The sequence below is a fragment of the Protopterus annectens genome, chromosome 17.part0 (genome assembly GCF_019279795.1).
Source record: "Protopterus annectens isolate FY-2018-M chromosome 17.part0, PAN1.0, whole genome shotgun sequence".
Classification (NCBI taxonomy): domain Eukaryota; kingdom Metazoa; phylum Chordata; order Ceratodontiformes; family Protopteridae; genus Protopterus; species Protopterus annectens.
The window spans coordinates 601,896,795-601,912,589 of record NC_056751.1 but is presented as its reverse complement, the minus strand read 5'-3'; the positions used below and the strand labels follow the sequence as shown (position 1 = coordinate 601,912,589).

The following is a 15,795-nucleotide window of genomic DNA, read 5'->3' as shown; positions in this document are numbered from 1 at the left end:
AACTCAGCCATAAAACAGAGATCAAATGTATTAATACTAGTGGTACTGTTAGGGGAAAGGGTTTTTAGTAACAATTAGGGTTAGGAGCAGGGGCTGGGATTAGCACACGAGTAAGGTGGACAGAGGGGGCTTTGCTTCCCAGTGAAGAATTTTTTTTCTTTTGTTTTGTATTGCTTCACCCAAGACCTTGCCCAACAGCTACATTGCTGACACCTAAACTGCCCATTCATTCTGAGAATATGTACTAGATAAGAGCCCTATGACCCATTCAATTCTGCCCAGGAATCCCAAAGGCTCTACATTCCCCAGCAAAACTGGTGGTGGTGAAGAGGCCAGCTTGCTGGTGTTGGGGGTAGCTTGCCTCTTCCTCCTAGGATAGAACCCCCATCCATACTCAGCAGCTCCTCCAAACTCCACCACTGCTGTCTTATGAGGGGAGATATGCCTCCATATACAGATTTCCCATCAGCTGCCAGTACGACATGCTCTGGGACGTCAATGGCTCAATAGGCTAGAAATCTACTAGGTAGCACCTAGTGCTCACTAGGCATTACATTTGTGTTGAGCCACGGCCACATTCCTTTCTACAAGAAGCGCAACGCAGCAGTAGCTATTCACTCCTAACCTCCATGGCTATTTCTTAGAGGTGCCTAAGCCTCTAATCTGACTCAGGTAATCTGCATTACAGTCAGGGCTTTACTCATGTATGCCAGGGAACTGAGTCTCCTGTGAAGAAATTTTACGGATTAAAACAATTTGTTCTGATAGAAATGAGTTTTAATAAAATCAGCTAAAAATAAAAGTTTTTACATTACGGCAAACTGTAAAACATTCAGAATGTTGGCAAGGAACACAGCTATCAATTATAAGGGCTTTAACTGGATAAGAGATAAAGATGAGTTTAAGGGTTTTAGTTAACATAAAATGTTAGGAAAAAAGTAATTAAAAATAACTTATTTCGTGACACAAAACTAGCTGGTTGAAGAAGTTATTTTAGTGGAAAATACTGAGAAATGTTACATTAGTGAATGCATTATGATGCAATATAACCTGCTGGCTGTAGAAATAACTTAATTGGTATAAAGCTAGGACTGTTACACATCAGGTTATGCACTACATGGACTATTTGAAATGGCAGCTAGAATATCCATTTTGGGAGGATGCACTTGGGATTAATACAAACTTGCATATTATTTTGTGACTAGCCAAAAGGTTGGCTGCAATGAATATTCCCCATGCCTTACATATCTGCAATTAAAAGACCAAAACTTTCAATTAGCACCATGGAATTATGACAAATTTATATTTGAGACACCCTTACAAAATGAAATTTTAACATATGTAACAAAGCATCTGATTAGGTTGGCCAGGAGTATCATAATCATACTTTTTCTACAAAAGCATTAAAATTACATTTGGTATGTGTGTTCCTAAATTAAACCTAAATGTTTCCATTAATATTTAATCAACACTGGGACAACTGAAGAAAATAGTATTGTCAATTACATGAATTAAAAGCTTTATATTAAAATAAAAAGAAAAAATCAGCTGGGACCTGTCTAAAGGCATCACAATACTTTTCAGTTGGAGAACATTCAAACTGAGCTGCAGAGAACTACCAAGAAGCATTATGACTTGTTCCTCAAGACAAAGGACTTCATAACTGTTGCCAAAAATACATACAGAACAAACCCAGTTCTATAAATGTAGGTCTGCTAAAGATTATTTGGATTTAGAGTCCCATCTGGTAGAACACATCAAGAAAAGTACCATCTTTCTGTAACAAAACCAGGCAGAGTACCTTCATACCATCATTAAGAAGTTAAAGTTAGTGGTTTACCTTTGATGAGCTTTAATATGAATAAACTGTTAGGCCCTTTTTCTGAGCTCTGTACCAAGGCATTTGCTACTTTTGTTAGGTGTCCCATATAGCCCTTCCTCCTACCACCTTCAGACCTGAAAAGAAAAAGTGAATTCTCTGAGATTCAATGAGGAATGGGAAAGTTTTAAAATCATAACTTATTTATACAGTACAGTGCATCTTTGGATCTTCCCCATTTGGTTATGGTTTAAGTGTCAAAATAAAAGTAGTCAGCGTCAGGATAATTTTGCGAGCTATGGCTACCCTTGGTTATATACATGATTAAAACAACTCCAATTCCTCACAATTAGACTGCTGAAAATGATGTGAGACCTTATGCCACTTGTGCACTTGTGTATATCAAAATTTGTCAGTATATTCAAAGTCAGTATAAGCAAATCAGGGATCTCAAACTTACAAACCCTTGGGACTCAATCAACCCTTGAATCAGCCTATACAGTGCATCTTTGAATCTTCCCCATTTGGTTACAGTTTAAGTGTCGAAATAAAAGTAGTCGGCATCAGGATAACTTTGCCAGCTATGGCTACCCTTGGTTATATACATGATTAAAACAACTCCAACTCCTCACAATTAGACTGCTGAAAATGATGTGAGACATTATACCTTATGCCACTTGTGTATATCAAAACTTGTCAGTATAATGCAAATCAGGGATCTCAAACTTACAAACCCTTGGGACTCAAGCAGCCCTTGAATCAGCCTAGCTATACTGACTACCTCTCTTATAGTTCTGGAGACTGTGCCCATCTGGCAAGTGTGCCAACTACAAACAACCTTTGGTCATTTACGTTTGAGACCTTTGATATATGGCACATATGAAACAGCTACAGTTACAATGCTAAACTAGACTTGCACACCCCATTTCCTGACCACATATATTCAAATTCTCAAATGGTAGTACTCATAAAACTATACCTAACAAAAATGTTGCAAAGTGCAATATCTGAGATAAAAACAGGCAAAAAAGTTTCTTGGTAGTTATGATCACCACAAGACTTGCTTTCTTTTTCTACGACAAACCAATAAATGTGTCCAAGACCTTCTGCTTAAGTCAGTCTTTCTAAAACGTTTATTAGCAGGAGTTATAAACAGCAGTAATACAAAAAGGATGGTGATCTGGCAATCTTTGCTTGCCAATTAAACATGTACCATGTAACAGAGAAGACAGTTTTGTCTATATTAAACAGGTAGCAAAAGGGATACACCCACAACTTTCATGCATAAAATACAGTGTGTGGTTCAACTGAAGTAAATGTGGCTTAAAAAAATCAACATTTGTCTAGTACACAAAATCAAGTACCCCAACATGCACAAACAGAATTATAACAAGAAATCTGATTACATATACCTAAGACAGCAATACAAATATTCTGGGCAAAGCAAAAATAACAGCACCTCTTGTTTCATATAAATGTCACTGACTTTACAAAGGGTATACGAAGATGGGATGACTGTGAATTTTGCTGCAACCACGCCCAATGACAGCTGTACAAGGGCATGGTGCAGGTCAAATTACCAAGACCAAGAGCTGGCAGAAAAAAACGGAAGGCAGAAAGAACTGAACTCCGGTTCAGGGTGGAACTCAGTATAAGTGCATTTTAAGAAACAGATGAGAAATGGAAGAGAACCTTCTTCCACTTTTTACAACAGTATCACAGCAATCTGAATGGCCCACTGCCGCACAGGTTTGGTTTATGTAGTCAATACTAGAAAACCAGGTTCAGGAACAGATCACATAAGTTGGACAACCAGTCAGCATAAGCAGTAGCAAGGTGCCTTTGATGTGTCTTTTTTTCTCCTTTAGAAGAGGACATTACTTGTTTACAGCCATAGCAGCAGTGACTCCTAGAGTAGGTTCAAGTTAGTACCTTAAACAGTAGCATAGGTGGAGATAGAGATACAGAAACAAATTTTAGTTTCCATGCTTTCTAGGTTAGGAGAGAATTTGAAATAAGATTTTTCCCACTGGATACTGGCAGAATTAACAGCTGAACTCCCACCTCGACAGGAATCTTGCATGGCTCCTGCCAAATGTCCACTTGCATACAAAGCGCTACCCAACAGCTGTTAAGGATGCACTCCTTAGATGGGGAAGTCTTCAATTCATACATATGAAGAGGACAAACAGTAACATTCAACTGTGTACAAAAAACAACAATGTCAGCATGGATGCAAAAAAGATGAATGCAGAATACAGCCATTGTGATGGCAGGCATGGTGATGGATAGGTGTTGAACTAGTGAGTGGAATAAACAGTAAGTTTGAGAAGGTTGACGGAACAGTCACAGCAAGAAATGTCCTTTAAAACATACCATCTTATAGGACATAACCAGGCCAAGAGGTCTCTAAAGAGAAAAAATAACAAATAGGCTGTGTGTGATGATTAGGAACAAAGCAGGAATTATTGTCACAAGATTTTTTCACTCAAAGCTACTAGAGTACTTTGCATCAGTAGAATGTCAGTAAAGATTATATTCAAAAATACATGTGAAAGAGTTTAACTAATGAAAACTTTCTAAAACAATAAGATAATGGCAGCTGTGTTTCTTGGGCAGAATTATGCCACAGGCTGACATTTGTCCATTTTAACTTTCTTCCAGCTTTTTGACTGCCCCCAGGATGGGGATGGATTCTCATAACACCAAGGATATCAGTATGACATGCATCACAAAAGATACAGCACCTCTTCAACTTTTACTTTTTTATTTTTTTATAACTGAAGTGGTCATCACCAAATATGCCACAACACCCTCTGCAGGAGGCTGAAAAGGTATCCCCTCTCAAAAGAGTAAACAACCCGGGCAGGTGCCTCTGACCTAGACTTAGCAATCTACTTACAAAGATTATGAGACAAAATATGCTAAGCTGGAAACCTGTTACAATAAAACTGCAAAATCCACCAACTCTCCTCACAGAACACACCTCTGCTCTGCCTTACAGCAATTGCATTGGCTAGAATTATCCCATCAACTAACATGCACTCAACTATCCTTCGCACACTGACTCATCCACCAACCTGACAAAACTCCTGCTCTTCGTCTCATGCTTCAACCCTACACTAGTAATCATAATTTCCGATCTTCCACCAAATCCCTCCTGCATATAGCCAAATCCAACAACAGAGCTGGTGACTCTGTCTATTCTAACTACAGTGCCAAAAAATGGAATTCCAGCCCTCACACTATTATAACCACTCCCAAACCATCTCAATTCAAAAAACTACTAAAAGACTTCCTAGGGAACAACTAGATCTGCTCACGCTCTAGTCCTGGCTGACAATTTCCACCTGCTCCCTCCCCAACCTCTCATTCTTAACTTTATTTTTACTTACTCACCTTCTGTACAACCATACTCAGCCTAACTGATAACTACTCTCCTTCGTCTCACTCCCTCCGGTTTCCTCCCTCAGTTACAGCTTTCTTCCTTCCCATCTTCACTGTCCCTACCACCCCCCAACGTTTCCTACTTGCTACACATCTCTGACTACTTTCCGTCCCTTTCAAGCTCGTCTCCCCATCCTAGAATCCTCTAACCCACATAGTAGAGTTACCAAATGACTGCACAATCAAACTATCAACCTATATAACTTTTCTCAGACTCAACTCATTATTCTTTCAGTCTCTATCTGCTATATGCCCCAAAAATTCAAACCTCTGTACACAAAGTGTACCTTTACATGTTCTATTTTTTGTCTCTCCCTGGAAAATACTCCCTTACTAGCCTTTTACTTGTACAGTATTTTTGTAAAACCTTTAAATATAGTTCTCTGTAAAGTTTTGGTTTTTGTAAAATCTTCTAAGTAATGTCGTTCGGCTTTTAATGGCTAGGGGTCGCCACAGCGGAACTTCGGTCCGCTCATGATTGGCAGTGGATTATTACGGAGCCAACTTGACAGCCCGACGCCCAACCTTCAAGGAAGGCACACCCATTCATGCTTGCACCTACCTACATGTCGTTAAATATCATTTGACCGTGGGGAGGACATGTCGACTCCACACAGAAGGTGCTCCAGCCGAGAAAAATCTTCTACATATTGTAGTAGTAGTGTCTTTCGGCTTTTCCTGGTTAGGGGTCGCCACAGCGGAACTCCGGTCAGCTAATGACTGGCAGTTGATTTTTACGTGCTGAGTTGCCAGCCCTAACGCACAACCTTCAACGAAGGTACACCCATTCACGCACGTCTCCACGCAGAAGACACTCTAGCTGAGAGTCGACCGGTCAGCGTCTTACTGTGAGGCGACAACGCTACCGCAGCACCACCACCGCGGATCTTCTACATATTGTAAAATCTCCAAATATTGTTTTGTTTTTCTAAAATCTTCTACATACTGCAAAATCTCCAAATATTATTCTCTGTAAAAATTTTTTAACAATTAATTGTACTTTCTCTGGAGCTTTTCTCCCCGGCTTCCACTGAAAATGGGCACTCACCCAGTCGGACCATCCCAGTAAACAAAAGTAAGAAAATAAATACAATAACCTTATTGCAAATCCAGACACTGCTGTCCCTCACAACTGCCAAGGGAAGGTACAGTTGTGTACACATACCATAAATGCAGATGTTCGAGTGTATTCACTGTTGCAGTCATCATACTTGGGTTATCCTGCAAGGGGTAGCCCTCAGTCGGCCCGAATACCTGAGGCTTAGTATTTCTGCTTCAGTTGCTGTCACTCCAGGACTGACGTCCAGTCGTCAGTGGTATAAAATCAGGCAGCTGATGCCATTACATCAGTTTTTCTTGCCCCAAATGTCAGGAGCCCCCAAAGAGGAAGCTAGGTAATGGTGGAAGATCACCACCAGTAGAAAGTAAATACCAAAAATGTCATGTAAGGAGTGAGGAAGAGAGAGAGAGAGAAGGGGGATAGAGGGTGGGAAGCCAGGACTGCAACAGTGAATGCACTCTAACATCTACATTTCTGCTAAGTGTACACAACTGTTCTATGTTCTTAGTGTTTCACCCTTGCAGTCATCACAATTGGGTTGATTCCCAAAGCTGAAGAAAAGGGAGGAGGCAGTCAAGAAGACTGGGGGCTGGCTAGCATGCCCTGCAACACTGCAGTTGCAAAGCCTGCCCTGGATTTGGAGGAGACAGACAGGTGGGTAATGCTTGGAGAAGGTATGAACAGACAGAAGTCCACATTGCAGCCTCCAGGATGTCCCTGGTAGGGACCCCTCTGAGAAAAGCTGTAGAGGTGGAGGTTGCCCTGGTGGAATGCATCCTGACCCCCTTAGGGGGAAGTTTCCAGCGTCGTTTGTAGCAGAAATGGATGCAGTGTGCTATCCATTTGGAGACTGTTTGTTTGGATATGGCCTTGCTCTCTGCCCCTGCTGCAAAGCTGACTAGCAATTGGTCAGTTTTCCTAAAAGATTTAGTCCTATCCAGGTAGAATCTGAGCTGTTTGTGCACATCTAGAGAATGCAGAATCCGTTTTCCCTTGATTTGTGGGTTAAGGAAACAGGTGGGCAAATGAACGGATTGGTTGAGAGCCACACTGGACACCACTTTAGGCATGAAAGTTGAGTTAAGTCTTGCGGGAGACCCTTTCAGCATGGAAAATGATGAAGGGCTCTACATTCATTAGTGCTTGTAGCTCTGAAACTCTTCTAGCTGAAGTGATGGCCAAAAGCAAGGCTGTTTTCCAAGAGATGAATTTTAACTCTGCTGAAGCTGCAGGGCTCAAAGGGGGTATAGTGTGAGCTTTTCCAACACAAAGTTAAAGTCCCAAGCTGGGGCAGAAACTCTTCTGGGTGGCCTTAAATTGTTAGCCCCTCTTAGGAACTGTTTGATAACAGGGTGAGAAAAGAGAGAGGGCTCTGTGCTGTAAAGAGCAGTGATGGCAGACGCATGAATTTTAATAGAAGAGAAGGATAGGCCCCCCCCTGTGTAGCAGGTCTGCTAAGTAAACCAGGATGAGAGGTAGGGAGGGCTGTGCAGGTTCAGCTCCTTTAGCCTGGATCCAGGTGCAATACCTTTTCCACTTTTCAGCATAGGATTTTCTAGTGCTGGGGTGTCTGGTCTCACCTACAACATCCAGGACTTGTTTGCTTAGGCCGACAACTGGAGGAGAGGTCAGGGAATAAGCCAGGCTGCCAGGTTCAGGGTCTGTAACTGTGGATGCATGAATTCTCCATTCTTCTGTGTCACGAGAGTTGGGATCTGAGGTACGTGCTATGGTGGCAGGGGTGACATGCTGCGCAGCAGTGAGCACCAGCGCTGGCGTGGCCAGGTTTTTCCTCCCTTATTTTGAGCAGTACCCTTGAAATTAATGGTAGAGGGGGAAATGCATAGATCGAGAGGTTGAACCATTGGAAGGATACAGCATTCACTTTCCAGGCCTTGCTGTGAGGTTCCCTGGTGCAGAATATGCTGAGCTGGTGATTGTTGTGGGAGACAAAGAACTCCACCTTCGGGGTGCCCAATTTCTGGGTTACAAGGTTGAAGGTGCTGTGGTCTAGTTGCCACACGTGTGGGTCTAGGAGATTTCTGCTTAAGTTATCTGCTAGAGAGTTTTGGGAGCCTGACAGGAATTGTGTTAGCAGGTGAATTTGCATGGCTGAAGCCATGTGCCAAAGGGTCATGGCGAGCCTGCAGAGAGGATAAGAGTGAGTTCCTCCCTGCTTGTTGATGTACCACATCACTGTGGTGTTGTCTGTTTTGATCACTAGAGGCCCCGGGGAGAGTAGGGGTCTGACAGCTGTCAGAGAGTGCTGAACAGCTAGAATCTCTTTTTGGTTGATGTGCAGATGTATTCGATTTGAGCTCCAATGGCCCTGACTGCACCCGACGTCCAGGTGTGCACCCAAGGCATAATCTGATGCATCTGTGGTTAGGGTCTGGGCGGCATGAGGTTCTGAGAAGGGAAGACCCTTGTTGTGGTTGCATGCTGCTGCCCACCAAAGAAAATCTTTCCTTAGACAGGGTATCAAAGGTATGATAGTTACCAGGTCATGAGTGTTGACACCAAAGGCTTTTTAGGTACCACTGTAGTTTCCACATATGCAGTCTGGCATATGGAATGAGTAGAATACAGGATGCCATGAACCTTAGAGCTTGCAAGATTTTCTTTGCAGATAACTGGGTTCTGGTGGCTAGTTGAGAGAAGTAGCTCTGTCAGGAAGGCTTGTTTTTATGGAGTAAGGAATGCCATCTGGGATGCTGTGTCCAGGCTTGTTCCAGGAATAGTTTGGATTTCTTTTCGTTTATAGTATACCCCAGGGAGGTCAATAGGTCCTTTACAAAGGTCAGGTGCTGTAACAGCTTTTCCTGACTGTCTGCCTGAATCAGGCAGTCGTCCAAGTAGGGGTACATTTGGATATTCCTTTGTCATCCAAAAGCAATGGCTGGAGCAAGGCATTTTGTGAAAACTCTGGGAGCAGTGGATAAGGCAAAGGGAAGTGCAGAGAACTGTAAATGCCTAGACCCTGCCCTGAAATGTAGATATTTCCTTCAAAAATCCCTGATTGGGATGTGTATATAGGCCTCTTTTAGGTCTAGGGTGGCTAACCAAACATCCTTGGAAAGCATAGGGAGAAGCTTCTGTAGGGTGAGCATTTTGAATTTTGGTATCACCAGTAAGTTGTTTAGAATTGATAGATCATGGATTGGGTGCCAGATGCCCTCTTTTCTAGGTACCAGGAAAATCCTGGAATAGAAACCTTGGCCTATCTGGTTTGCGGAAAAGTACAGTTTTGTACCTACCATAAATGTAGATGTTCGAAGATCCACATTGCTGCAGTCATAACTAGTGGGTAGTCCGCTGTCCTCGGTCGGCTCGAATACCAAAGTATTAGGCTGGCATCGGTCATGGTCGCTTAGATCTGACGTCAGTACGTCTTGGTTCTAAAGCGCATGACCGACGTCATATCCCCAGTCTTTCTTGCCCCAAATGTCAGAAGGCCCTAAAAAGAAAGGCCATAGCCAAAACACAGAGAAACATCCAACCACCCATGTACAAACAATATTTACAACCCAAAACACACAACCACCCCAAACCACAGTGGGGAAGGAGGGAGGGTAAATTGGACTGCAGCAATGTGGATCTTCGAACATCTACATTTATGGTAGGTACAAAACTGTACTATGTTCTTCATCTCACATTGCTGCAGTCATAACTAGTGGGTATAATCCCAAAGCAAAGGTAAAGGGAGGATGGCAAAATTATAAAGCATTGGGAGCTGCTAACATGCCCTGTAAAACTGCAGTGGCAAACCCAGCCCTAGATTTGGAGTAAAGAGGGAGATGATAATGTTTAGAAAAAGTGTGCACTGAACTCCAAGTAGCTGCCTCCAAAATATCTTTAGTAACTACACCCCTTAAAAAAGCAGTAGAAGTGGCAGTAGCCCTAGTGGAATGAGGTCTGATTCCAGCCGGAATCTCTTTGCCATGATGAGAATAACAAAAAGCAATACAATGGCCAATCCACTTAGAAATAGTTTGTTTAGAAACAGGTTTCCCCTGAGATCCCACAGCAAAAGAAACAAACAACTGTTGAGACTGTCTGAACCCTTTAGTTCTGCTCAAATAATAACGCAACTGCCTGTGAATATCCAAAGAGTGCAAAATGTTTTCCCCTTTATTTTGGGGATCAGCATAAAATGTAGGCAAATGAATAGATTGGTTTAAGGCCACATTTGAAACAACTTTAAGCATAAAAGTAGGGTTAGTACGAAGGGATACCCTATCCTTATGAAAAATCAGGAAGGGCTCAACTGCCATTAGAGCCTGTAATTCAGATACCCTTCTAGCAGACGTAATGGCCAACAAAAAAGCAGTCTTCCAAGACAAAAACTTCAACTCAGATGTAGCTGCAGGTTCAAAAGGAGGTAAAGTGAGCTTTTCCAACACAAAATTGAGATCCCAGGAAGGAGTAGGAGCTCTACGTGGGGGTCTTATGTTCTTAGCCCCTCTAAGAAATTGCTTAAACAAAGGATGAGAGAATAATGGTGGGTCACAATCATAGTGAGCAGAAATGGCTGCAGCATGAACTTTAACAGAGGAGAAAGACAAACCTTTGTCTAGTAACTCTGTAAGATACTGAAGAGAAACACTCAAATTAGGCACTGAAATATCAAAGCTCTTTTCTTGGCTCCAAAGAAAAAATCTCCTCCATTTATCAGCATAAACTTTCCTTGTACTAGGCCGTCTGGCCTCCAAAATAACATCCAAAACTTGTTGAGGAAGCTGCGACCCTCCAGGGTCTAGAACAGAATATGCCAGGCTGTCAGATGCAGGGACTGTATCCTGACATTGATGAAATGATTGCCTGCCTGGGACAAAAGGTGTGGAATTGATGGCAGAGGCCAAGGAGGCTGCCGTACTAGGCTCCTCAGCAGAGGGTACCAGTGCTGACGTGGCCAATCTGGAGCTATTAGAATCATGGAGGGCTTGTCCTGTCTGACCTTCAAGAGCACCTTGGGAAGGAGAGGCAGAGGAGGAAAAGCATAGACGTGAAGATTGTTCCAACTGAATGAAAGAGCATCCACTTTCCAAGCTTTTGGATGAAACAGCTTTGAGCAAAACTTTGGCAGCTGGAAATTTAGTGGAGAAGCGAACAGATCTGTGTCTGGAGTCCCCCAAAGCACTGTCAACTGTCGAAATACATGAGGATCCAACTTCCACTCGTGGGGATCCACCATCTGTCTGCTCAAAACATCCGCTAAGGAGTTCTGTGCTCCTGGCAGAAACCTTGCCTGAAGAGTGAGGTGCAAACTGAGAGCAGTCTCCCACAAAATCATAGCTTGCCTGCAAAGAGGGTATGAATGGGTTCCCCCTTGCTTGTTGATGTACCACATGACAGTTGTGTTGTCTGTTTGAATCAACACGTGTCCTGGTTGAAGTAGATCCTTGAAAGCCATCAATGCAAATTGGACTGCTAGCATCTCCTTCATGTTGATATGCAAATGTTGAAGTCTGGCAGGCCACGTGTCTTGAACCCATTTTCCATTGAGGTGTGCTCCCCAAGGCTTGTCTGAGGCATCTGTCGTTAGGATCTGACTCGCCTCTGGTTGGGTCACAGAGAGTCCCTTGTTTAGGTGACATTCCTGAGCCCACCACAAAAACTCCTTTTGAATGCAAGGTATTATCTGAATGACAGTGTCCAAATCGTGGCAGTGTTGAGTCCATACACTTTTGAGATACCACTGTAGCTTCCTCATATGCAGTTTGGCATTGGGAAGCACCAGAATACAAGATGCCATGAACCCCAAGGCTTGAAGGACTGTCCTTGCAGTCAGCCTGGACAGGAGAGACAATTGTTGGAAGTACAGGGTAAGATTTCTTTGCTTGTCCGGGGTCAAAATGCCATCTGAGAGGCTGTATTCAGTCTCACACCCAGAAAGCACATGTCCTGAGAGGGTACTAGACTGGACTTTATTTCGTTCACAGAATACCCTAGGCACCTTAATACTGCCATAACATACTGAAGATGGTGAAGTAGCTTGTCTTTGTCTTGAGCAAGAATCAGGCAATCGTCCAAATAAGGATAAATTTGTATTCCTCTTAACCTTAAGAAAGCTATCACTGGAGCCAGAACTTTTGTGAACACCCTGGGTGCAGTAGATAAGCCAAAGGGCAACGCAGAGAACTGATAATGTAAAGCCCCAGCCCGAAAACGCAGGAATCTCCTGCAGCTGGGCCTGATAGGAATATGAAGATAAGCCTCCTTGAGATCCAGAGTTACCATCCAATGATCTTTGCCTAGCAGAGGCAGAAGTTGTTGTAAAGTCAACATTTTGAATTTTGGAATGTCCAGGTATGTGTTGAGAATAGACAAATCCAGAATTGGCCTCCAAGTGTTTCCTTTCTTTGGTACAAGAAACAGGCGAGAATAAAATCCTAGGCCCACTTCTGACGGAGGGACCTGTTGGATAGCCCCCATTTGTAGAAGTATAGAAATCTGTACGTGAGCCTCCACCTTTTGCTGAGGAGGAACGTCTGGCATGCCTTTGAAAGGGGGCAATGTGTGGAAATAAAACTTGTAACCTCAGTTTATGATGTCCAGTACCCATTTGTCCTGGGTGACTAAAAGCCAGTTTTGCCTGAAAAGTGCCAATTTTCCTCCCAGAGGAGCTGCCTGACAGGAAGGATCGGGCAGCTGAAGATGCAGGTCATTGGGTCTGTTTACGAAAGGACTGGCCCCTGCCCTCACCTGTAGACTGTGCAGGGGAACTCCACGTCCTAGGCCTAAAAGAACCCTGTGCATGAGCTCTGCCTCTACCACGTCTAGATCTACCCCTAGACTGTAAATCAGAAGAAGGGTAAGCCCATCCCTTAGTGGGCCAATTCCTGCTAAACTTAGGGGGCTGCACCTGCAAAAAATCCTTAACAGTCTGCATAGACTTAGCTTTGTCTTCCATTTTCTTCAAGACTGACTCCACAGGAGAACCAAACAAAACTTCAGACTGCAGGGGAGCATCCAAAATACGAGCTTTAACATGCTCTGACAAGTTCTGATCTTTAAGCCAGGCGTGCCTACGAATAACTGATCCAGTGGCAGCCACCCTGGAAGAGGCATCAAAACCACACTGCAAAGAATGCTTACCCACCTGATCAGAGGCATGAACCAAATCCTGTAATTCTTTACACTCTATGCCCTCTGCTAAAGCATCTACCTTAGATTTCAACTGACTAAGGAGAAAATTCTGGTACTTCAGCATATGAAACTGGCAATTCAAAGCCCTCATTGCAAGAGTGGAAGAGGTATACACTTTTTTACCCCACCTATCCAAAGCTCTAGAGTCTTTATCCATAGGAACTGGATTCTTTACAACAGAAGCCCTGACACCCTTAGGTCCCTGGCTAATAGTTTCTGGGTCAGCCCTAGGGCTCTTATACAAATATTTATGAGCCTCTGGTACTCTGTAATACCTATCTGGCTTAACCGGGGCAGGAGGCAAAGAGTCAGGGTTAAGGGAAGCCTCAGAGAAAACATCCTGCACAACATCCAAAACAGGGGGTATAGCCAAGGGCCTATGCTGTGGCAAAAATAGGAATTCCCTAAGCCTCTTTCTGGAATCAGAGAAATCCTGACCTTCCCATTTAAAATGTTCCCTCATAGAATGCAAGGTTTCTGAAAATGAAAAATCTTCTGGAGGGGAAGCAGAAGGACTAGAATCCTCTGCGTCAGAATCAGAATAAGGGAGAAAATCCTGAATGTCTTCAGCGGAAGACTCAGAGTAATCTGAAGAGTGCTCTAATCCTTCCACCTCTGGCTCCACCCTAGGCCTCTTATCTGGGGGAGGCATAGAACCTCTAATCAAGGAAATCAAATCTTCTGCCATTTTAAGCATGTGTTTTTTAGGTACAGACCCTGCAGAAGTAGGACTGACGCCAGAGGAAGACAAACCAGGCCTGGCCTTGGAAGGTACCTTAGAGACAGAGGGAGAAGGCCTAACCACCCTATGTGGAGAAGGGATTACAGCCACCTGAGAGGCCCCTTCAGCCTGACCCGACTCCTGAGAGGCCACATCTTGTAAAATTAAAGGCTCCCCCTGAGACTCAACTGAAACCTCGGCTGGATCCACAGATTCCACCGTGGTTTCTAAAGAACCGGCGTCCAGAACGGACGACTCATCCTGTTTAGATTTCACTGATTTCTCCTTACGCTTCTTAGCGATAGCGGGCGTCGGAGGATCCGACGGCATTTTATAATTACACCGCTTACCGAAGACAAGCCTAGCACAATCTAACCGACGTTTAATGGTGCGCTTATTAAATTTAGCACAAAAGCGACACCCGACTAGGTCGTGCTCAGGCCCCAAGCAAGGAATGCAAAGAGAGTGATAATCCCTATGAGGTATCTGTTTCCCACAAGAAATACAATTATTCACTTTTTCTGACATCCGGATTAAACTGAGGCAAGAAAAGACAAAAATATTCCCCAACGGGGTACTTAGCCCAACTTGGTTTCGGTCTGAAACTCAGAATACGAAAATTTCAGGACGCCGAACGGCACTTGCAAACGCTGCTTCTGCTTCGGACCATGCGGCAAGAAAGACTGGGGATATGACGGTCATGCACTTTAGTACCAAGACGTACTGACGTCAGATCTAAGCGACCATGACCGACGCCAGCCTAATACTTTGGTATTCGGGCCGACCGAGGACAGCGGACTACCCACTAGTTATGACTGCAGCAATGTGAGATGAAGAACATCAGGCTGTATTGTCCTCATGGAGAGCAGGGAATGTACTTATTTTTTTGGTCTCTGCCCACTGGTTTGGAGGAAGATCTGGAAACTCTTTTGGGGTTGGCAGAGTGTAGAAATAAAATTTGTATTCCTGGGACACTATATTGAGGACCCATCGATTGTTGGTAATAGAGGCCCAGTTTTTTTACATGGGAGGAGAGTGTTCCTCCATGGGGCACAAAAGCAGGTGGGCCAGAGGTAAGGGGTGGAGGTGTAAAGTCATTGTGAGTTCTTCCCATAAGGGGATGGCTTAGCACTCCCTGTTTTTGAAGTGGAGGAACTCCATTGCTTAGACCTCTGCATTCCCTGGAACTGCTGTCTGGGGGGGGTCTGCATCCCTTAGGTTTTGTCTGAGCTGGCCTGGAGGGGGCTGGAAAGGATCAGTGCTTGGAGGGGCAATGCCTACTGAACCTCAGAGGCTGGACCTGCAAGAAGCCTTTAACTGTTTGCATATATTTGGCTTTTTCTTCCATCTTTTTTAAGACTTCTGCCTTGGTGACAAACAAATTGTCTTTGTTCAATGGTGTGTCCAATAGTTTTGATTTGACGTGGTCTGGCAAGGTCTGTTCCTTCAGCCAAGCATGCCTTCTAAGAACAGAAACCTGTGACTGCTGCCCTGGCAAGATGCTTCTAGGGCTTCAAAGCCACATTGCAAGGTGTGTTTAGCAACTTGGCTTACAGAATGCATAAGCTCCTGTAATTCTTTATTTTCTACACAAGTAGG

General features: G+C 43.7%; 1 protein-coding gene across 1 annotated transcript in view; it reads right to left on the bottom strand.

Moving 5' to 3' along the window:
* The window catches only part of PPP6R1 (protein phosphatase 6 regulatory subunit 1), a 3,522,349-nt gene that overhangs the window by 1,576,767 nt on the left and 1,929,787 nt on the right, over positions 1–15,795 (bottom strand). Inside the window, exon 12 of the mRNA XM_044059463.1 lies at positions 1,841–1,956. Coding sequence (XP_043915398.1) covers positions 1,841–1,956 — 116 coding nt within the window. The remainder of the gene's footprint in view (positions 1–1,840; positions 1,957–15,795) is intronic.